This window comes from Mastomys coucha, unplaced genomic scaffold (genome assembly GCF_008632895.1).
Source record: "Mastomys coucha isolate ucsf_1 unplaced genomic scaffold, UCSF_Mcou_1 pScaffold16, whole genome shotgun sequence".
Classification (NCBI taxonomy): Eukaryota; Metazoa; Chordata; class Mammalia; order Rodentia; family Muridae; genus Mastomys; species Mastomys coucha.
Window position 1 is genome coordinate 64,282,790 of NW_022196898.1, and position 20,483 is coordinate 64,303,272.

The 20,483-nt window shown below is 39.2% G+C and overlaps 2 protein-coding genes and 1 long non-coding RNA gene across 8 annotated transcripts in view; 1 reads left to right on the forward strand and 2 right to left on the reverse strand.

Annotated features, from left to right (window-relative positions):
- Mfsd14a (major facilitator superfamily domain containing 14A) overlaps window positions 1–7,732 on the reverse strand; it is a 33,992-nt gene extending 26,260 nt beyond the window's left edge. Inside the window, exon 1 of one of the 4 annotated variants that reach the window (XM_031375272.1) lies at window positions 7,484–7,732. In XM_031375272.1, the coding sequence (XP_031231132.1) occupies window positions 7,484–7,558 (75 nt within the window). In that variant the 5' untranslated portion in view covers window positions 7,559–7,732. Of the gene's footprint in view, window positions 1–4,834; window positions 5,184–5,255; window positions 5,313–5,610; window positions 5,889–7,483 lie in introns of those variants that run through there. The other 3 variants (XM_031375271.1, XM_031375273.1, XM_031375274.1) reach the window with 3 other exon arrangements.
- Window positions 7,048–20,483, forward strand: part of LOC116093689 — an 18,574-nt gene continuing 5,138 nt past the window's right edge. Inside the window, exons 1-2 of the long non-coding RNA XR_004119790.1 lie at window positions 7,048–7,704; window positions 18,691–18,787. This is a non-coding gene — a long non-coding RNA (uncharacterized LOC116093689). The remainder of the gene's footprint in view (window positions 7,705–18,690; window positions 18,788–20,483) is intronic.
- Slc35a3 (solute carrier family 35 member A3) overlaps window positions 11,056–20,483 on the reverse strand; it is a 43,398-nt gene continuing 33,970 nt past the window's right edge. For all 3 annotated transcript variants that reach the window (XM_031375277.1, XM_031375278.1, XM_031375279.1), the window contains 3 exons: window positions 19,341–19,459; window positions 16,368–16,501; window positions 11,056–14,880 (listed from right to left, as the gene is read on the reverse strand). In XM_031375277.1, coding sequence (XP_031231137.1) covers window positions 14,790–14,880; window positions 16,368–16,501; window positions 19,341–19,459 — 344 coding nt within the window. In that variant the 3' untranslated portion in view covers window positions 11,056–14,789. The remainder of the gene's footprint in view (window positions 14,881–16,367; window positions 16,502–19,340; window positions 19,460–20,483) is intronic.

A 20,483-nucleotide genomic window follows, 5' to 3' on the forward strand; every position in this document is an offset into this window, starting at 1 on the left:
AAAAAAAAAAAAAAAAAGTAAAAGAAATCTAGGATGAAACTTGGTAACATTGAAGAAAGCAATGAGAGGACACTGAGAAACAGTGACATGGCATGTTCATGGACTAAAAGCATATTGGAAAATGACCATCCTACAAAAAGCTATCTACAGATTCAATGCAATCCCCATCAAAATTCCAATGCCAGTCCTCAAACTAGAAAATAAAAGAAAAAATAAATAAAAAATATCCAGAGCAATCCTTAGCAGAAAGACCAATACTAGGGCATGACAATGCTCTCAAATTATATGACAGAGGCATAGGAAAAAAAAACCAGCCTGATATTGGCACAAAACAGTCACAGTGAGTTAAACAGAAATGAAAGGAGAACCAAGAAATAAACCCACACAGTTATGGCCACCTAAATTTGACAGATGCATAGAAACATGTACTGGAGGAAGAAGAGCTTCTTTAACTAATGGTGTTGATTTCCAAATAGGAAAGAGTAAACTAGATCCCTAGATCTCACCTTGCACAAAAAACAATTCAAAATGGATCAAAGACCTGAACCATGGAACCCAAGGAGCAAGCAAGGATTTTCTTAAAAGGTATCAATAGCAAAGGGAAAAAAAGTCGAGGGCTGACAAGTGGGATTACATGAAATTAAGGTGCTGCTGTACAGTAAGGATGGACACTACTAGAGAATGGGAGAAAATCCTTGCTAATGATGCAGCTGACAGGTTATACAGAGAATTTAAAAAAGTAAGCAGTGAATCAACCAACCCAATCAATAACTGGGCAAATAAAGTGAAGTTGGGGTCAGAAGATAATGTTCAACAAACACATGAAAAAATGTCCCATCTCACAAGAGAAAAACAAATTTACACAGCACTGAAACCCCATCATTTTAACCAGACAGTCATTAAGGGGGAAAAAACCAAATGCCAGCTAGGAGGCCAGCAAAAGGGAAGACGCACTGCTGGTGGGGGTGAGGTGCCCCAACCACTATGGATATCGATCGGTAGGAGGTTTCTCAAAATACTAAAAACGTATCTGCTACAAGACAGGGGTCTACCTACCACTCCTTGGCAATAATACCCAAAGGAGCCCAAGTCACAGACACCTGCACATCACTGCTTACTGCAACAATAGTTATGGGAACCTAGCTACTCCTTAACAGAGGAGCAGATAACACAGGCATACACACATATCCACAACGCAATTCTTTTCAGCCATAAAGAACAACTAATATGGCTAGGTGGTGGTAGTGCACACCTTTAATCGCAGCACTTGAGATGCAGAGGCAGGGAGATCTTTGAGTTTGAGGCCAGCCTGGTCTACAGAGTGCATTCCAAAAGGACAGCCAGGGCTACACTGAGAAACCTGCTCTTGAAAACCCTAAACAAAATAACCAATATAATTTGCATAAAAATCGGTACAACTAGAGACATTAAGTGAATTAGGTGAGTCTCAGGAAGACAACCCCTGTTTTCTGCCATGTCTGACTCCTTAATTTTACAGATACATAAAATCATGGATATATTTATAACATGAAAGTAGAATTAAATTGTCTAGTGGATCAAAGAAGCCTTGGGAGATGGCAAAAAAGGAAAGGTGGGGTGTATGGGGAGCTACTGTCAAAGCACATCATACGCTGAATGAAAAAAATACCCTTATGTAATGCAGCACTGTATGTAATGGATACAAGGCAATGAATAGTTTTAGAAAGGTAAAGTTATAATAAACTTCATAGTCTTAAATGTATTCCACATGAACAAAATAGTGATTTATTTTACTTGTTACATTTGTATAAATATATCATATATATAGTATAAATGTTAAATATATCTCCTCTTAGCTTAATAAACTTAGGTAAGTACTTTAAAAAAAAAATCAAGGGGAGAATAAAATCTGCCAGAATAATATAACAAGAAAATGTTGCAATCAACTTCAGAGTGAACTTCTCTGGCTAAAAACTCCTGAAACAAACTGGGGACGGTGGCTCACCCGTAAAGTGCTTGCTTAGCATTTGTGAAAACTTGAGTTTTTATTACCAGCAACCTCAACAAACCTTCTCATGCATACCATCCTATAACTTTAGTTCATTTACCTTTGTACTACACTACTTAAAGCTGCAACAATTAGCCTTCCCAGGCCTCACTGAAGACTGAATACAATTTCAGGGAAATGAACTAGCAGCATACCATTAGGATACTACTTAATGGCAGAGCACCTGCCTAGCACGCGTGAGGCCAGGGTTTCAATACGAAGCACAAATACATTATGCACACTCATTCAGAAGCATTCATTTCTTCAAACGATAACTATAAATCTACTCTAATTGTTGCCATATCACTAGCAAGTATTGGTTTCAACAATATTAACATTGGTTGAACAAACTTAGAACACTAACCCTAAAAAAGAATAAAGAAACTTAGATTACTCATTGATCAACTAACTGTATCAGATACTGTTCAAAGATTGTCACAGAATCCAACCGTATAATCTTTAAATGCTCAAACTGTAATGTCAGTAACAAGAGCTCTACAACAATCTACAACATAACACACAAGAGAAAACCACAGTCAATTTTTCCCTTAACAAAGGAGGTGGGTTGGAGTGGCAACAACTGGAGAAATGCACAGTGGTAAAGATCACCTGCTAGCAGTTCTTTCACAGGACCCTAGTTGGATTTCTGGGACCCATATGGTAGCTAACAACCAACCATAATAACTCCAGTTCCATGGGATCTGATGCCCTCTTCTTGCCTCCAAAGTCCCAGCACACACGGTAAGACATATATGCAGGCAAAGCATCCATACATGTCAAATAAAAACAAAAAATAATGTTCACAATGGTAGCCTAATTTATATGTAATGTAAAGTCTAATTTATATGTAAAGTCTAATTTATATGTAGAGGCATAAAAACAATGTCATCTTAAAACTAAACTCTTTCTCCCTAGCCCCCCCAACACACACACACACAGACACACAAAAGCCATCCATCCATCTACACAGCCACATACTAGAGGCCCAGTGAAATTCAATGATGAAAAGAGACAGTACCAGCCTGGCGGTGGTGGCGCATGCCTTTAATCCCAGCACTTGGGAGGCAGAGGCAAGTGGATTTCTGAGAGGCCAGCCTGGTCTACAAAGTGAGTTCTAGGACAGCCAGGGCTACACAGAGAAACCCTGTCTTGAAAAAACAAACAAACAAACAAAAAAAAAACAAAAACAAAACAAAAAAACCAAAACAACAAAAAATGATACAGTACCAGTGTTCTTTTCTGGGGTGGGAGTAGGGGGTGGGATTAGGGGGTGGGTTGAAACAGGGTTTCTCTGTATACCCCTAGCTGTCCTGGAACTCACTCTGTAGACCAGGCTGGCCTCGAACTCAGAAATCCACTTGCCTCTGCCTCCCAAGTGATGAGATTAAAGGTTTGAGGCAACGGAGACTGGAGAGGTGGTTCAGCCATTATGAGTGAGCACTTGCTGCTCAGAGTTCTAGTTCTCACATTGCAGCTCATGACCATCTGTAACTCAAGTTCCAGAAGATGTGATCCCCTCTTCCTCAGGCACCAGGCAATCACACTGAACACATACATACATTTAGGCAAAAATGTGTGTGTGTCTGTCCCATCGGGCATGTGTATACACATCTTTGTTTTGTTTTTGAACAGGGTTTCTCCGTGTAGTCTTGGCTGAATTAAATTCACTCTGTAGACCAGGCTGGCCTTGAACTCAGAAATCTACCTGCCTCTGCCTCCTGAGTGTTGGGATTACCATCTGGCTCATAAATAATCTTTTTTGTTTTTGTTTTTTTAAAGAAAGAAAGAATGAATGAATGAAAAGGAAAATGAGGCATGGTAAGTTGGGAAAGGTCAACGTTGTTAAGACCTTGGCTTTCAAGAAAAGGTTTCACTGATCTAGTGTTCCATCAAGACATTTTTACTAGTAAAAAATAGTATTTTGTGTACTAAAGCTTTGTGTACTAAAGCAAGCTACAAATTTGCTTTATCTTTATAAACAGCAAAAAGACTTAAACAGACAAGACCTCTTCTCTGCAGGCATGGCAGCACACACTTATAACCCCAACACTTGGAAAGCAGAAATAGGAGGAGCATAAGTTTGAAGTCATTCTGAACTACCTGAGATCTTTTCTCAAACACAAAACCAAAAACCAACAACAAAACCACATATCTCTTCTCAGAGTCCGAATTTGGAACGAATCTTCTGTAAACTGACAAAGGCTCTAAGTTTGATCCCCACTATCTCATTAAAAAAAATATTTTACAGAGCAAACCAAACAAAAATCCAAACATTATAAAAGGTCTACTTCTTAATTAGTTTGATTCTTGTCTTTTGCAAAGAAGATTGGTCTTAAATATCACCTGGTTTTATAAAATATGCTTTGTTAAAAATTTTATCTTTCTCTACCTAACAACGTCGATAATCTTTCCTCCCAATACAGTTCCTACTAACTTGGTCGAGACAGCTAATGAGAATTCATCAAAGTAATACTTTGATCAAGTACAGTAAAAAGGATCTGGAAAACACTGAACTCTCTTTTTTCAATAAAAGTCAAAGCTATGACAACTAATAAATCTGACAGTTAACTGAACATATTCTGAAATCGTTCCATATGTCCCAAGCTTTCTAAATGTTGGCAGTTGGACTAGGCCATGTTCTCAAATGTCAAAAGAAAGTTGTCATTTATTTCAAACTGATTTCAGCAAATCCTCCGTGGTGGCCTACTTACATATTTAGTGCTTTGCTAGCATTGATCAAGGCTCCATTAAACTACAAACAAATGGAAAGAAACAATGTCTGCAACTTCACGCAGAGACACAGCTTACTTTTCCGTTCTATTTCGGAACGTGATACCAAAAGGATTCAGCGAAGATCAGCGTGTACTACAACGCACAGCACAACAAAAAGTGTAGGTTTGTTTTCCAATGACAAATCCTCTATCGACGTCTGGTAGCCCAGTGCACGGTGCATAAAGTTTTCTGCGAATAACGACTGTCTAAAAGGCACATTTTTAGCCTCAGTCGGCCGGCCAGAATCTGTCTCCGATCCTCACGCCATGACCAATTCTAAAGACTGTTATTTTGAGGCACAAGGTGATGATTTCTCTAGAGGAGATTATGAAGGCCCCAGGTAAGGTCAGGCTTCCGACGCCGGGACAGGGGACCAGCTCACTCCCCGACAGGGTAGCCGAACAGCTCAGAGCCGCTGCTCTGGCTGCCGGCGACCGCGACCGGGCAACGCACGTACCCTGGCCCAGCGGGCCGCGGCGGCGGCCACCCGCCACAGCATACGGAGCGCAAGGCTGCCCAGCCTCCCCGCGCGCCGCGCTGGGCCTGGCGAGGCTGCGGAGGGTCCGACGCCTCCTCCCCGAGGCCGGGCGGGCGCACGTGGGCCGAGGCCGCAGGCTCCGGAGACGCAGTGGCGGGCCGGAGGTACCAGCAGCTTTCAGAGGAGCCAGGCCCCGGAGGCCGCAGGCCGAGACCGCGGCGGCGCCCGCAGCGCGAGAGGGCAGGGCGCTCCCAGCCCAGCGAAGGCGGAAGCGGGGGGAAGAGCGAGCTGGGCCCGCACCGGGGCCGCCCTGCGGCGCGGAACCAGCACTCACCGTGCCTCCGTCCTTAATGATGATCTTCTTGGCCAGCATGATACTGCGGTTCGCGGCCCGTTTCTTTTTCTTCCCCTGGGTCATTTTACCATCCTCGACTCCCGGCGCTGCAGCAGCCACTCAAGGGGCGGGCGGCCCCAGCGGCGAGTGCGGTCCCGCCACTACTGCCGGGCCGAGCCACTCAGGGCGCACGCCGCCATCTTGAGGGCCCGGCCTGCCTCCGGCGGCGCGTCACATCGTGCGATCGGCTGAGTCGTCCGCCCCGCCCCCGTGACGCAGCCACGCCCCCACGATGCGGCCACGCCTCTCCAGCCCTGCATTAGCGGAGGACTGGGAGGTGCCGAGGGATCGGGTGGAGCCAGGTGCTTTGGCTGGCTAGCTTTTCCCTTCTAAGGTGCTGAGCGGTGACTATGTTGACAGGTTCTCCTTCACAGATGAAGGGACTCAAGTTCCAAAAAGTTTTTACCTACTCAGTTCTGACAAATCGTTTCTCAGTGGCTCGGGCGTCCCAAGCTAATAGCATCCGCATCAAACGTATTCCCACCAAAACAGAATTGAAGGGAACGGTAAAGTTTTCCAGGGATGGTAGGTACCACGTAAAGGTGTTTTAGCTGTTGATCTGATGCTCAGCTGGCTTATATAACCCCTAGTTCCAGTACATTCTCTCCTAGTCTAAACTACATGTCATACTTTATAGGCTTTTAAAAATCAGTAGGACTAGAAGACTGGTAGAACAGACACAGGTGGAATATGAAATCCGAAGCATTAACAGTACTGATATTTGAGGCAGAAACTCATTATGTAGACCAGGCTAGCCTCAAACAGAGATCTCCCTGACTACCTCCCATATTATGATCAAAGTCATGTGCCACCATGCCTGGCAAAGTCTTCATTTTGGTAACTGTTGAAAACCTTTTTCTTAAATATACCTCCAGTGCTAGGTAGTGAATGAGCACAACACATACTTTCCACCATCAAACTGTTCGATGAAGGGAAACTGGAAAACCAAAATGTGCCAACAGTGATCCTAGACGTGGTAGTTCTAAGTATGATAATGTTCACAAACTCAATGATATTCCTTCCTGGGAAAAGAGGATTGGGCTCCATCTCCTGGCTGTGGCCTGGTTAGTGATGCCCTTGTTTTAACAGGGCAAAACAGAAGTGACAGCACTGACTTCAGAGTCATAAAAGGCACGGCATGTTTTTGCTAGGCTCTTCATTCACTCCAGTCAGAGGCTGTTGATTGTTATGCCATAATACCAGAGGAACTGGAGAGGTGCTGCTGTTGAGCTGAAACCTCCTACAAAGCTTTGTGGATTATCTTGGAAACAGATCCTCTGTGCCTGGTCAAGCCTTGAGCTGACTGCGGACTTTATGAGACCTTCAGCTAGGAATACCCAGCTTAGCCACATTACTGGGATGGGGTTGTAGTTGGTTCTTTTGGAGTGCTTGTCCTATAAGCCCAGGGCTGTGGATTCTATCCCCAACAATCAGTGAACCCAGCCTGGAAGTAGATGCCTAGATCCTGGCATGAAGGAGAATCAGGAATTCAAGGACAAATCTGAGAGCAGCTTGGGTGGGATATGAGAACCTGTCTTAAAAATGGGTGGGAGTGGATTCTTCAGGCCACCAAACACTGGGCTATTACATGGCATAAGTAACTGTTAAGACAAGGTAAAAGAGAAAGTACAGGGCACACATGTGAGTTACTGTAGCTTTTCTGTAAATTTCAAAATAAAATGTTAAAAATAAACCTGGTTGGATGTTCTGTTCCTTCTACTTCCATGCTGACAAGAAATGAAAAATAAACCAGTTTTCATGGATAGGAGAAGAAAAGCATCTTGGGTAGTAAGATTTTTTTCATCATACTTACTTTAAAAATAAAATTCTCATATAGAAACTTCCTTGAAGTCCAACTTGAAGCTGTTGGGAGTGGGAGAGACTTCATAACTAAATCCCGAGAACTTATTTTGGATAGGTATAGAAGATTAAGAAGGTTGTTTTAAGGCAGGTGTCGTGGTGCACACCTGTGGTCCTGGCATTTGTGATGTAGAGACTGAGTGACCAGGAGTTCAAGGCCAGCTTCTACAGAAGGTGTGGTCCTGGCATTTGTGATGTAGAGACTGAGTGACCAGGAGTTTTAGGCCAGCTTCTACAGAAGGTGTGGTCCTGGCATTTGTGATGTAGAGACTGACTGACCAGGAGTTTAAGGCCAGCTTCTACAGAAGGTGTGGTCCTGGCATTTGTGATGCAGAGACAGAGTGACCAGGAGTTCAAGGCCAGCTTCTACAGAAGGTGTGGTCCTGGTATTTTTGATGTAGAGACAGAGTGACCAGGAGTTCAAGGCCAGCTTCTACAGAAAGTGTGGTCCTGGTATTTGTGATGTAGAGACAGAGTGACTAGGAGTTCAAGGTCAGTCTCTACAGAAAGTTCAAGGTTAGCTATGGGCTACATGAGAGCCAGACTGGAAAAAGTTAGTTACTCCAACTTTTTATGACCTCTAAAAATCTTACTTCAACTACATCAAAGTTACTTTTAAGATATGGTTATTGTCAGTTATTCAAGCTATCTGAATACCTACAATAGTGCTCACCAGCTTTTTTAGACTAGGGTTAAAAAAGTGTGTATGTTCCCATTAAACAGAAGTAACACTACTACAAAGATCTGACGGTAGAACAAGAATGACAGTAGTCACTGAATTTAGGCACATGGACAAGTAGGTGAGAGCCAAAGCACGAAAGTCATTTAAACAAGTTAGTGATCCCCAAAGCAAAGTGCAGAGATGATCACCATGAATATACAGAGCTCAGAAAAAGCCTTACAGATCGGAGAGCCCGATCGTGTAGGAAAAGCAGCACTGTAAATATAGTGGCACATATGTTTGCCTTGCAGAAAGAAACGGAGCTATAACCTGGTGGAAATTACTCCCCACCGAAGGCACTTGCCGATGGAGTGGGACAGACATGGGAACTAAGCAGACTTCTATGTGAACTATAATTTTTCACTCGCATAGTTTTTAAGTTTTGAATCTGGTAAAAAAAATTGGCGAATTTAGCAATAAAAGCTTAAATTTATAAAACTGGATACGAATAAAAACTATTGAGCCTATTTTTGTTACACTAATAACCATGCAGAGAAGACCTGAATCCCATTTTTTTTTCTGAGACAGGGTCACACCATGTACGACTGGCTGGTCTGAAACTCACAAAGACCATCCTGCCTCTGCCTCCTGAATCCGGGGATCAAAAGGGTAGCCAGACAGGGGAGGGGGGACGGATTGTAGGAGTAGGGGGGACAGTGAGCAGGATGTAAAGTGAATAAGGAAAAAAATTTAAAATTAAAAAAAAGTGTATGCTGTCACTTTCCAGCCCCTAAACGTTTTTAAATGTAGTTTAAAGAAGCTGGAAAAATGGCTCAGCAGTTAAGAGCAGTATATGTTCTTCCAAAGGACTGGGGTTCAATTCCAAGAACCCACATTACAGCTCACAACTATCTGTAACTTCAGTACCACAGGGTCCAATATCTTCTTTTGATCTCCTTGGGCACCAGGTATGAAAGGACTGCACAGATCTACAAGGCAAAATACCCATACAATAAAAATGTAATTTAAAAAATTATTTTAACTATTCTACCAGATGGTATGGGAAAAGCCCAATACCCAAGAGACTACAGGAATAGGAAATGTTTGAAATCAGCCTTAGCTACATAATAAGCTTTAAGACAACCTAAGCTAGATGGTTAGACACTGTCTCAAAACTAAAATCAACAGAAGGAGTTCTTTAACAATATCATCTTTGTGAGTTCACAGAGACATGACATTTTCACAGCTACACTGGCACAGTCCATCACAGCATGATGAAAGCTACTGAAGTGGCAAATGTTATGTGAAACCAAAATATTTAATACAAAATCCAATGTAACTGATAAGGAAAATGGAGAGAACATAAAATAAGTGAAAAACAAAATTCTCAGAGATAAAATTAAGAAGAAAGTAAAAAAGGAAAGAAAGAGGGGAAGAGAAAAAAGAAAAAGGTAAAAGGAGAAAGAAAGGGGGAGGGAGATGAGACAGGGTCCCGCTGTGAAATGCAGGCTTCCCCTAAGACTTGCTTCAAGTAACCCCCTTGCCTCAGGAGCACCTGGAGTACAAGGCTATACTAGCTCATGTGGCTTGTATGTGCTCCTAGCAAGAGAGGTCTTTTAAAAAAAAAAAAAAAAGATTTCTCATTATTTTTTTTAAGACAGGATCTCACCACGTAGCCCTGATTATGCTGCAACTCCCAATGCACACCAGCAGCACGGGCTCAGTCTCAGAAGATCTGCCTGAACCTCCCAAGTGCTAGGATTAAAGGTGTGTGGCACCATGCTTGGCAAACTTTTATTTATTCCTTTATAGTTTCTTTCTTTGTTTGTTTAATTTGAGATAGGATCTTATAATATAGATCAGGCCAGCCTCAAACTCATACAGATGTACCCTCTGCCTCTCAAGTCCTACAATAAAGGCATATGTCACCACGCCTGGCTTTTGTTATTGTAATTTACGTGGAGGTATGTGTCAGCATGTGGGTATGTGCACATAAAATACAAGGGCTGGTAGAGAATAGAGGCCTCAGATCCCATGGAGCTGGAGTTACAGATAACTGTAAGTTGCCTACTGAGGTTGCTGGAAATAAAATGTGGGTTCTCTAAGAGAGCAATATATACTGTGAACCATTGAGCTACTTCTCTAGTCTCAAAAGAAGTATGCTAACATAAAAAAAATAGCGAAAAATTTCACTCAGTCCTTTTCATGAGAACTCGACAAACATACAAACAAACAAACAAACAAACAAACAAACCTTTGTTTTTAAAACGCTGAGATTTTAACATTCCTGGACCCTTAGAGCATTCCATGTGTGGCTAGATGGGAATAGAAGTGGGAATACATGTGTGTGCTGCTATGCCACTTTGGCCTGATGCTGCATGGGTGTCATGGCAGAAGCAATCCTGCTCAGGCAGTGAAGGAAAGATCCTGAGTAAGAACTGAACCTGCCGGCAGCAAAGAAGCATTTTATTTCAAACAAAATATTTTTGGGCCGTGATCACTATATAGGCAGAGAAGTTCTAACCACTTGAAATAAAAGCTAGTTTCTGGCTAAAACAAGCAAAAGTACTTGTGATAAAAAGTCTCCAAGAGATGAAAGATAAGCAACTCATTCCTGAAATATAAAAATAAGAAACCAATCTTCAGATTAAATTAGACCCGGGTAAAAAGGGAAAATGGAAATATAGAAAAATATATGTAGTTATTTATGAAAATAATCTATTCCCCTTATTTATTAAATATAAATAATAACGGTACCAAAAAATGGCATGAGAAATTTATCATCTAAAAATCCACTTAATAAAAGACAGCTTATACACTCCTTTGAATTATGTACCCATGAAAATTTAAACATACAAATCACATTCCCAAACCTCAAAAAATAACTTTATATAAATGAAATACAGACATATATCAATTTAGGGTCAAAATCATTTAAAAATATTGTTTTAAATCACAACAAATTTTGTCTTACAAGAAAAGAAACAACAAACAATTATATCCAACTGTTAATGTCTCAAACCTGAATCACGGTGCAGGGATCACAACTCACTTAAGCAAGTGCTGTTGTTTTAGATGCTTTCATAGGATACTCAGTATCAGGTTGTTAAACAGTAGATTTAAAGGGAAAATGTTGAAACAGCCAAAAGTTAGAATTACAGTTATTCTTGAAAAAAAAAATCCCACTTTCAAGTATGTGTCTACAGTTGTAAATTACAGTATATTCTCCATAAAAGTCAGGTATTTATTTGGTAAAGCAAGGCACATAGGACCAGATTGTGATAAAGGTACATTTTCTTTGGCCCTACAACTTCTTTAAATATCGTGGAGGTCCTTGAGATGACTTTCAGTATAACATAACTACTTTTTATAAATCTCAGGTAAAAATATATCTATAGTAATCAAATATTCTACAATGAATGTTTAAATAGAGTGAGTGATACTAAAGCCTTTCTTTAAAAACTAAATAAAACATAACTCAAATGGGGGTGGTGGTGCACACCTTTAATTCTAGCACTCTGAAGGCAGAGGCAGGCAGATCTCTGTGAGTTCCAGGCCAGCCAGTTAGTCCCAGGCAGCCAGGGTGGCATAGTTAAGATGCTGCCTCAAAAAGACAACAAAACAAAAACACTTCATTGAATGACAGTATAATGATATTTTTAATGTCTAATAACTTGATTTGTAAGAATAGAATTATATTTTAGGATTCAGAGTAGAATATCGATTAATGCCCTTTCAGAATTTCTTACTAGACTCTGGTTTACTATCAAGCTGCCTTTTCTTCATATGAAATTCTGTGTTATTCCACAGAAATTGATACAAACATTTCAGTTCTGAATGTCTACTTTCTGTGTTGAGAACCATTCAGGAAAGAGCTGCTGTTGCTGCACTGAGGGCCTGCCTGTGACATCAAGCTTTCTCCCAGTGTTGTGCCGAACTTTAACACAGCTCTCAGCTGGCGCTCTTCGCCATGAATTCACACGCTCTCTCAGTAAAAGTAGCTGAGAAATAACAAGGACACCTTTAAAAGCATAAAATTTAAATAATCAAAGAGTTATTATAAAAGCATGGTACAATAACACCTTTGAATGTCATCAAAACACAAACCACATTAGGCAAAATTTCAGCATCAATATATATGACAATCTAGGTTACAAGCCCATTTTCCCCCAAATGTTATTATTTCCTTATACATTTTTAGACTATACATTCAGCCCAATTACTTTTTAACTGACTAGAAAAGAAAAATATAAATGATGCATAAAAGATTTTTCAGACACCTAAAATGTACTACAACTCTAACAACTTTACTATCCAGTTGCTTCTTTGTATATATTTTTGAAGGGTTAAGACAGGGTAGACTAGATCTAAGTAACCATTAATTTTGAATCCACACTGTATTAACACACTTGCTCACACAATGCTTTAATATGACCAGAACATGGATCTGTCCTCTTGAATTTTGTATATTTGCAAGATCTGGGTTGTACTTAGTCATAGGTCCTAGACATAAGCTTGAATGCTGTGGTGGCCTCACACCATGCTCAAAACAGAAGTTATTCAATCTCTTTCTTTTTTCTTTTTTTGTTTTTTCAAGACAGGGTTTCTCTATGTAGCTCCTGGCTGTCCTGGAACTCACTCTGTAGACCAGGCTGGCCTTGAACTCAGAAATCTGCCTGCCTCTGCCTCCCAAGTGCTGGGATCAAAGGTGTGCACCACCACTGCCTGGCATTTTAAGTACTTTGAAACTCTGAATGGAATTAGTTAGCCCTGTTCACTGTTGAAAGTACATTTGCTCTAGCAAGATCAAATAGCCAATCCAAGGTTGCCAAGGGAACCTTACAGATCTTAACAATAGTGCTTTTGAGTCAAACTCCATTTAACAAAATCTATTAGAACTACATAAAAAATAATTACCTTTTTACAAGTTTGTATTAGAACAAATTTTTAAAATATATACAATATAAATGAAAGAATAAAATAGATCTTATATTCAATAGGTAATTCTGTATATGGGCAATAATTAAATAACTTATATTCCAAATATAGAATGCATTTTTTGCCTCCCAGTTTATTTTACTATTCCTAACATATTCTCTCTCCTTTGAATCTATTACTAAATAACTCATAATTTGTTCCTCAATTCCAGTGTTAAAAAGAAAGAAAATCTACTATTTTAAAGCAAATGGTTGCTCCTTTCCAGAAGCTCTCATGGGAACACCAGAAAGGAAACCCGGAAGGCAGTCACATCTTCCAGACACATAATCAGATGGGGAGAGTGGGCTTTAGGACATAAAAACTTCTAAATAGTCTTAGAACTTAAAATATAATGCAACTCCCTTAAAACAATGTAGTGAGGTGGGCAGAGTGGCTCATACCTTTAATCCCATCACTAGGCAGGCAGAGGCGGCCAAATAGATATTTGTGCGTTCAAGGTCAGCTGGGTCTACATAACAAAAATTTGCCTTAAGAAAAGAAAAAGTTACAATATGCTTTAAGAAAAAGAAAAAGGAAAGTAACACTATGGCTGTAGGGAATGTCTGCAAGAAAATCAGTTTGCTCATGGTCCACTGAGAGAACCAACACTCTTTTGACTGTTGTTTCTGTCAACAGTTGCTGATTAAAAGAAACTCCTACTGCAGATTAACAAGAAAATTCTCCATTTCAAAACTACATTCAATATATGTTTCAGAGTTTAGATTTCTCAAAATGGAGACTGGACAGTAATCATTATTTTATTTTCAATTATTAAATGAGTACTTAATCCCTTTAAATTCATTTAAAATTTTTAATGACAACACACACAAATTCAATTGAAGGTAATGATGAGAATAATGAGAAATGAGACAGAATTGGAAAATGATGGGTAAACTCCACATGCTGGTCACTGCTACTCTAGCACAGGCAGAGCCAAACTGCATTCAGCCTCCTCAAAGCAGTAAATGTCAGACATAGAGAGAGAGAGAGAGAGAGAGAGAGAGAGAGAGAGACTCTTTCTACACTAAATTTAAATATGATTCAAACCCAGATTATTTCTTCATCAAATATTATGGAATTAAACAAAGTTTAGCAATTCTTTCCTTAGTAATCTTTTATATAAATATAAAAATCCCAGATACATGAAAATGCTTTTAAATTATATTTGCTTGTTCACAGCTTGATAGGCAATTATAAATTTCCATTTACATAGTTCATGTAACTTGATACATCTGTACAGAAAGAGTAATGGTAAGAACATGTGGTAAGTGTAGGCAGATCTACCTTGCAAACCTTGGTCTTTATTTGCATGTGTGTGCTCTTGCGAAAGCTGCACTGGACAGTTTTGCAGCAACTATAGGCTGAAGTCATTGCGAGCTCAGAGGTAAGGCCTCCTCCCAGTATCCCCTCTAACCCTACTTCCTGGACATACTTCCAAGCATGGGTTGCAGATGATGTACACACTTCATCCTGAAGGCCACTCATTTTCAAACCATTTGAACAGAATAATCAGATTTAGCATGATGATTTCTTCATAGAATCTTTAGAAGTCTTCTGTGCAAGATTAATGCTGAGGTCGCCAGGGCACCATTGTGAGACTCCAGTTAAGGACAGGGCGCGACTATGCTTTAGTGGGGTTTCCTGCAGGTTTGGGATCATAACCATACAAGAAAGTAGCTGCTATTACCAGGATGGCTCCAAGGAAAAAGACACTGAATAGGATGAAGAAAAAGAAAAGGAGAAAGTCAGATTAAAAGCAAATTAAATTCTTTACTATACTGTATCTGTGTACAGTATATCTGTACTATAAAAACAAGTGTAATTTGGGAAAGAAATATTCCAGAAACATAGTAATAAATGTTAAGTACTTCTTACAATCTAGGTGTTCAGCTAGGTACTTTACATGTAAACTTCATTTTCTTTTTGAATGACTTGAAGCAGTATAAGGATTAGCTGAATCTTGTACCTTCAGGAAAGGCTTTACAGGGCTTTAAAAACTTGCTCCAAAGTCCCAAATAGGAGGTAGGGTCCAGTGCAGACCCCAGCTCTGAGCCTACACTTCACCGAAATGCACATTCTGTATGGGATTCAGTCCATAAAAGGTTCAAAATGTTAAAAACATAAAAGGAAAAGTTCATTATTTTATGCTAAACTTAGGTGAATTTAGTTCAAAATCCAAAGCAATCATTAAACTCAGGACCAATGTTTACAGGATGTTTAAGAAAAGGACATGATGTCACATGCTTTCCTCTTGATTCTATTGTATTGTAGAAATACAATATACTTCATAGAAACTGGATATAAACCAAACTACCAATTATAACTTGTTATATACAGTTTTAATACAGCTAGAGTCATAGATAAGTTTTGGCTTTAAGATTTCTATTAATGCTTCAAAGTCATTATCTTCAACTTAAAAACAAAAAATCTTCAAGGACAGGAATCACTGGTCTTTACCTTCCCGTGGCACAGGCTTTTCATTTGCTTTGCTTTATTTGTTACACAGCTTTACTATGTAGCCCAAGCTGGACTCAAACATATGCAGCTCCACCTGGACTTCATGAATAAGGCATATGCCAGTGTGCTCCATCCAGCATCGCCCTTCACATCCCCCCCCCCATTCTATAAATTAGCCACTTGACTTCATGTACTTTTTCCTGACACTGGAATCATAGTATATCCTAGTCCCTCAACTACAATTCCCTTTCTATCAATAAGTATTTACTGATAATGATTCAGGACTACCGTGTAAGACTCACTCCCTTACAGTGAGTTACTCTAATGCTCATCACACTGTGATTAATACATTATTTGTATATTTGTTACCCTGCTCAGCTATGTACTCTTCACTCATTATAAACAGAAGCCCTATTCATACTATGATTATTTCAATGATCCGAGCCCCCTCTTTAATGACCTGTATATATATTGCCATTCACATGCGGACCATGGTATTATTCATCTTGTGTCTGGTTTTCTAGTCACTATGACCTTCTTGAACACACCCGCCTCATTCATAGGTTTCTTTTTTCTAGAATCCAGCAGAGTTATTGCTGATACAGAGTGGCAACTTAATGAACTTTTGGAAAGTGAATAAGCAAACCTAAATGGAATCATGGTAATATTAACAACAAAGTAAGACATGTAAGAAAGAATTAGAATGGAAAGAAAAAAAGATAAATAGAAAGAAGTATTTTACCTGGTTGGCACAAAATCTTGCAACCAAAAATAAGATATGATTGTTGACAATATTATGGATAAGGAGGTTGCAAATCCTTTTAAAATGTTATCTGCATACTTGATGACAGCAGCTATTACAAGGCCTCCAAGTGCCTGTCAAAATTTCAAGAGGATATTTTTTAAATGAACATAAAACTCCTTTTCAAAACAATTTCATTTCTCAGGGAAGATTTAAGGCTTCTGTTCTAGAAATATAATTATATCCCAGCAAATGATTCATTAAAAACAACAGACTTCCAGTTTTGTTTCATAGCCCTCAATATAACCATCAAAGCAGTCTAATGTTCGCTGTAGTAGAATTTGATCAAATTATAAATTGTCTATTTTCATCAAATTCAATAATTAAACAGCACTTGTTTGGACAGTTGAAGAAACAAATAAATATGAGGTTTAAGCTTTTTTTTACCTCCTTTCTTCTCACTTAGCCTTACTCTTCAATTTCTGCCCTACATTCTATTATGGCTATCAGGATGTACTGTTTGGTTTGGTTTGGGAGTGATTTTTTTTTTTTTTTTTTTTTTTTTTTTTTTGCAGTGCTAGAGATTAAACCCCAAACCTATTACATGGTAGCTAAGTTCTCTGAGCTATCCTCACAGCATATAAAGAACCTTCTACCAAATCATTCTCAAATTCTAGATTGTGGCTACTTACAAAAAGGAGATGGGGGAAGCTGCAGAGATCGCTCAGTGGTTAAGGGTGCTTGCTGCTCTTGCAGAAGACCTGGGTTTAGTTCCCAGCACCCATGTTAGGCAGCTCACAACCATCTGTAACTCCAGTTCCAAGGGTTCTCATGTTTCTTCTGATCTCTGCAGGCATTGCATGTTCATGCATACACTCAGGCACACACACATATGCATAAAATTAAGTAAGTAAAAAGCCAAACAAACGAACAAACAAAAAAAAACCTTAATGAATGATGGGTAGCTCAGTTGTAAATGACTTGCATAGTAGGTATGAGGGCACTGGGTTCAATCCAGACAATACACACACACACACACACACACACAAAGACTTTACTTATTATACAAAAATCCAAAATGCTCCAAAACCCTATACTTCTTTGATGCCCAGATGGAAAGTCTACACCTGCTACATTTGATGGATCAGTCATACAATGCAGGTGGATTTTAAACTGTATTATCTTACTTCCAGGCTATGTGTATGCTCATACATAAAACAAAATTTTGTTTAGACTTCAGTCACAGTCACAAGATTATCTCATTATGTATATGCAAATATTCCAAAATCTCACACCCTAATTATCTCAAAGTGATAAAAGACCATCTGTATGACCTGGCTTTGTTTTCTACCAAACCCCATATATCTACTTCCAAACCAAACCAAGAGTACCTACTCTAACTGCCGTCTTTTTTTTGGTTGTTGTTTTTTTGTTTTTTTGTTTTTTTTCGAGACAGGGTTTCTCTGTGTAGCCCTGGCTGTCCTGTTACTCACTCTGTAGACCTGGCCTCAAACTCAGAAATCCACCTGCCTCTGCCTCCCAAGTGCTGGGATTAAAGGTCTAACTGCCTTCTATAATAACGGTAGTTTAATTTTAAAAAAGTCATGAATTAGCCAGGCAGTGGTGGCGCATGCCTTTGATCCCAGCACTTAGGAGGCAGAGGCAGGCAGATTTCTGAGTTCGAGGCCAGCCTGGGCTACAGAGTGAGTTCCAGGACAGCCAGGGCTACACAGAGAAACCCTGTCTCAAAAAAACCAAAAAAAGAAAAAAAAAAAGAAAAAAAAAAGAAAAAAAAAGAAAGTCATGAATTATCACATTGCCCTTCTGTAAATTATGCTTGAATCAGTATTTCAGGGAAATACTGTTATTCATCTATTTATTCCCTGTTGGATTCTTCATACCAGTTATACCAATTAAAAAAAAAATGTTGCATGGTGGCATAAGCCTTTAATTCCAGCAGTCACTAGGCAGAGGCCAGCCTGATATACATATTGAGCTCCAGAACGAGCTATGTAGAGAGATCCGTTCTAAAGCAAGACAATCAAAACTGTTTTTATCCTCTCTTAAAGGAGAACTTCCCTGTAAGTAGGTAAAATATATCATATAAAGTTCTCTATGTATACCATACTTCCACTTTAAATTCTCTCTGACTTCTCCTTTGTGTCTTCTCCTCCTTTTATAAAATGGAAACCCGCATCCTACTTTAAAAGCACCACTATCCTTTGACACTTTTCTACTTGCTGGGTCCTCGAGCCCTGACTTCAAATAACTCTAGCAAAGTATGCTTTAAAGAAAATGATTTCTTCATTTTTATATTTTCCAGAATATCAAGGATGTATTTTCAGAAGTGAAATCAGTCATCTCTTGTACAATTAAAACCACATTCACACTGAAGAAATTTGACAAAAACATTCTAATATGTAAGTATAAAATAAAGCTTAAAAACTTGTATAATTATCTCAAAAGGCCCCTCCCATCTTTAAAGGGCTGACCACGGCTTTTCTATGCCATGATAGTTGCAGCAGAAAAATCAAGTTACTTTATCCTTAGTTTTAACTATTAAATATTATTTTTGAGACAGGGTCTCTATATATAGCCCTGGATATCCTGCAGCTCGCTATGTAAACCAGCTGCCTTCAAACATGCAGAAATCCTCCTGCCTCGGCCTCCAGAGTGCTGGGATTAAAGGTGTGTGCCACCACAGCCCAGTTTCACTATTTAACTCTTTTTTAAAATTACTATTATTAATTAATCTATTCATTTATTTATTATATGTATATGGATATTTTGCCAGCATGCATGCCCATATCTATCTATCTATCTATCTATCTATCTATCTATCTATCTACCTATCTATCTATCTACCTATCTATCAGTCTGTACCCCTTAAATACCAACACACCAGTGCCCATTTTAATTCTCTGTATTGAAGTAATATTCAGTAGTATTAAATAAGAGACTTATGTGCTTTACCTGCAGAACAACAACTATCCACGTCAGTTGATTATATCCCTGAAAAAATCCATTCTTTGATACCAATTCTCCATCATAAACATATACACCCATTAATCCAAATATACTCCCAAAGAAACCTAAAAGAAAGTAAGGCATAGGTCATGTGGCAGCTTTTGTGTTAACGATCCTGTTTCCTTCCCCTGCTCCAATTGGCAGGGCCCTGCAGTGCAATGGAGAGTAACCTGAGACTCAACTTGTAGCACAAACTGGACCAGAGCTCTTGCTCCTGTTGCCTCGGCCTCCCAAGAACTGGGACCACAGGCCTGCCTGTACCACTCAGCACAGCTTAGCTCTTTTTGGTGAATACCTTAAAAAATATTTCACTTGAGTTGGATGGTGGTGGTACAAACCTTTAATCCCAGCACTAGGAAGACAGGCAATTGGATCTCTGAGTTTGAAGCCAACCTGGTCTACCAAGCAATTCCAGGTCAGCCAGGACTTCCCAGAGAAACCATGCCTCAGGAAAAAAAAAAAACAAATCACTTGATTTATATATAAATTTTACAAATTTCACATAATACTAGCCTGGCAGTGGTGGTGCATGCCTTTAATCCCAGCACTTGGGAGGCAGAGGCAGGCAGATTTCTGCGTTTAAGGCCAGCCTGGTCTACAGAGTGAGTTCCAGGACAGCCAGGGCTATATAGCGAAACCCTGTCTCAAAAAAACAAAAAACAAACCAACCAAATAAACAAAAAACCCATAATACTATATGACTATAAAACATATATATAAGCAGATAGGCATGAAAATATTTTTTAAAATAATTTACCAACCGTTAAACACTATAATAATATTTAAATTACAGAATTTGAATTATTAGATTGGTGATCCATTCAAGCATTTATAAAATGCTTGCCTGTAATATTCCACTGTATCCTCAATTTCCTATTGCTATGACCACATTTTTGTGAGTAACATTCATAACTACACACAAGAAATTCTTTGTAAAAGTTGACATAGAATTTCTTTGTAAAAGTTTTAATTAATACAGGCAATGAACATGAGTTACAAAAAAGAACATAAAACTAACTGATTTTCTAGTTCTAAGTCTGTCATGGATTTTTTTTTTTTTTTTTTTTTTTTTTTTTTTTTTTTTTTTTT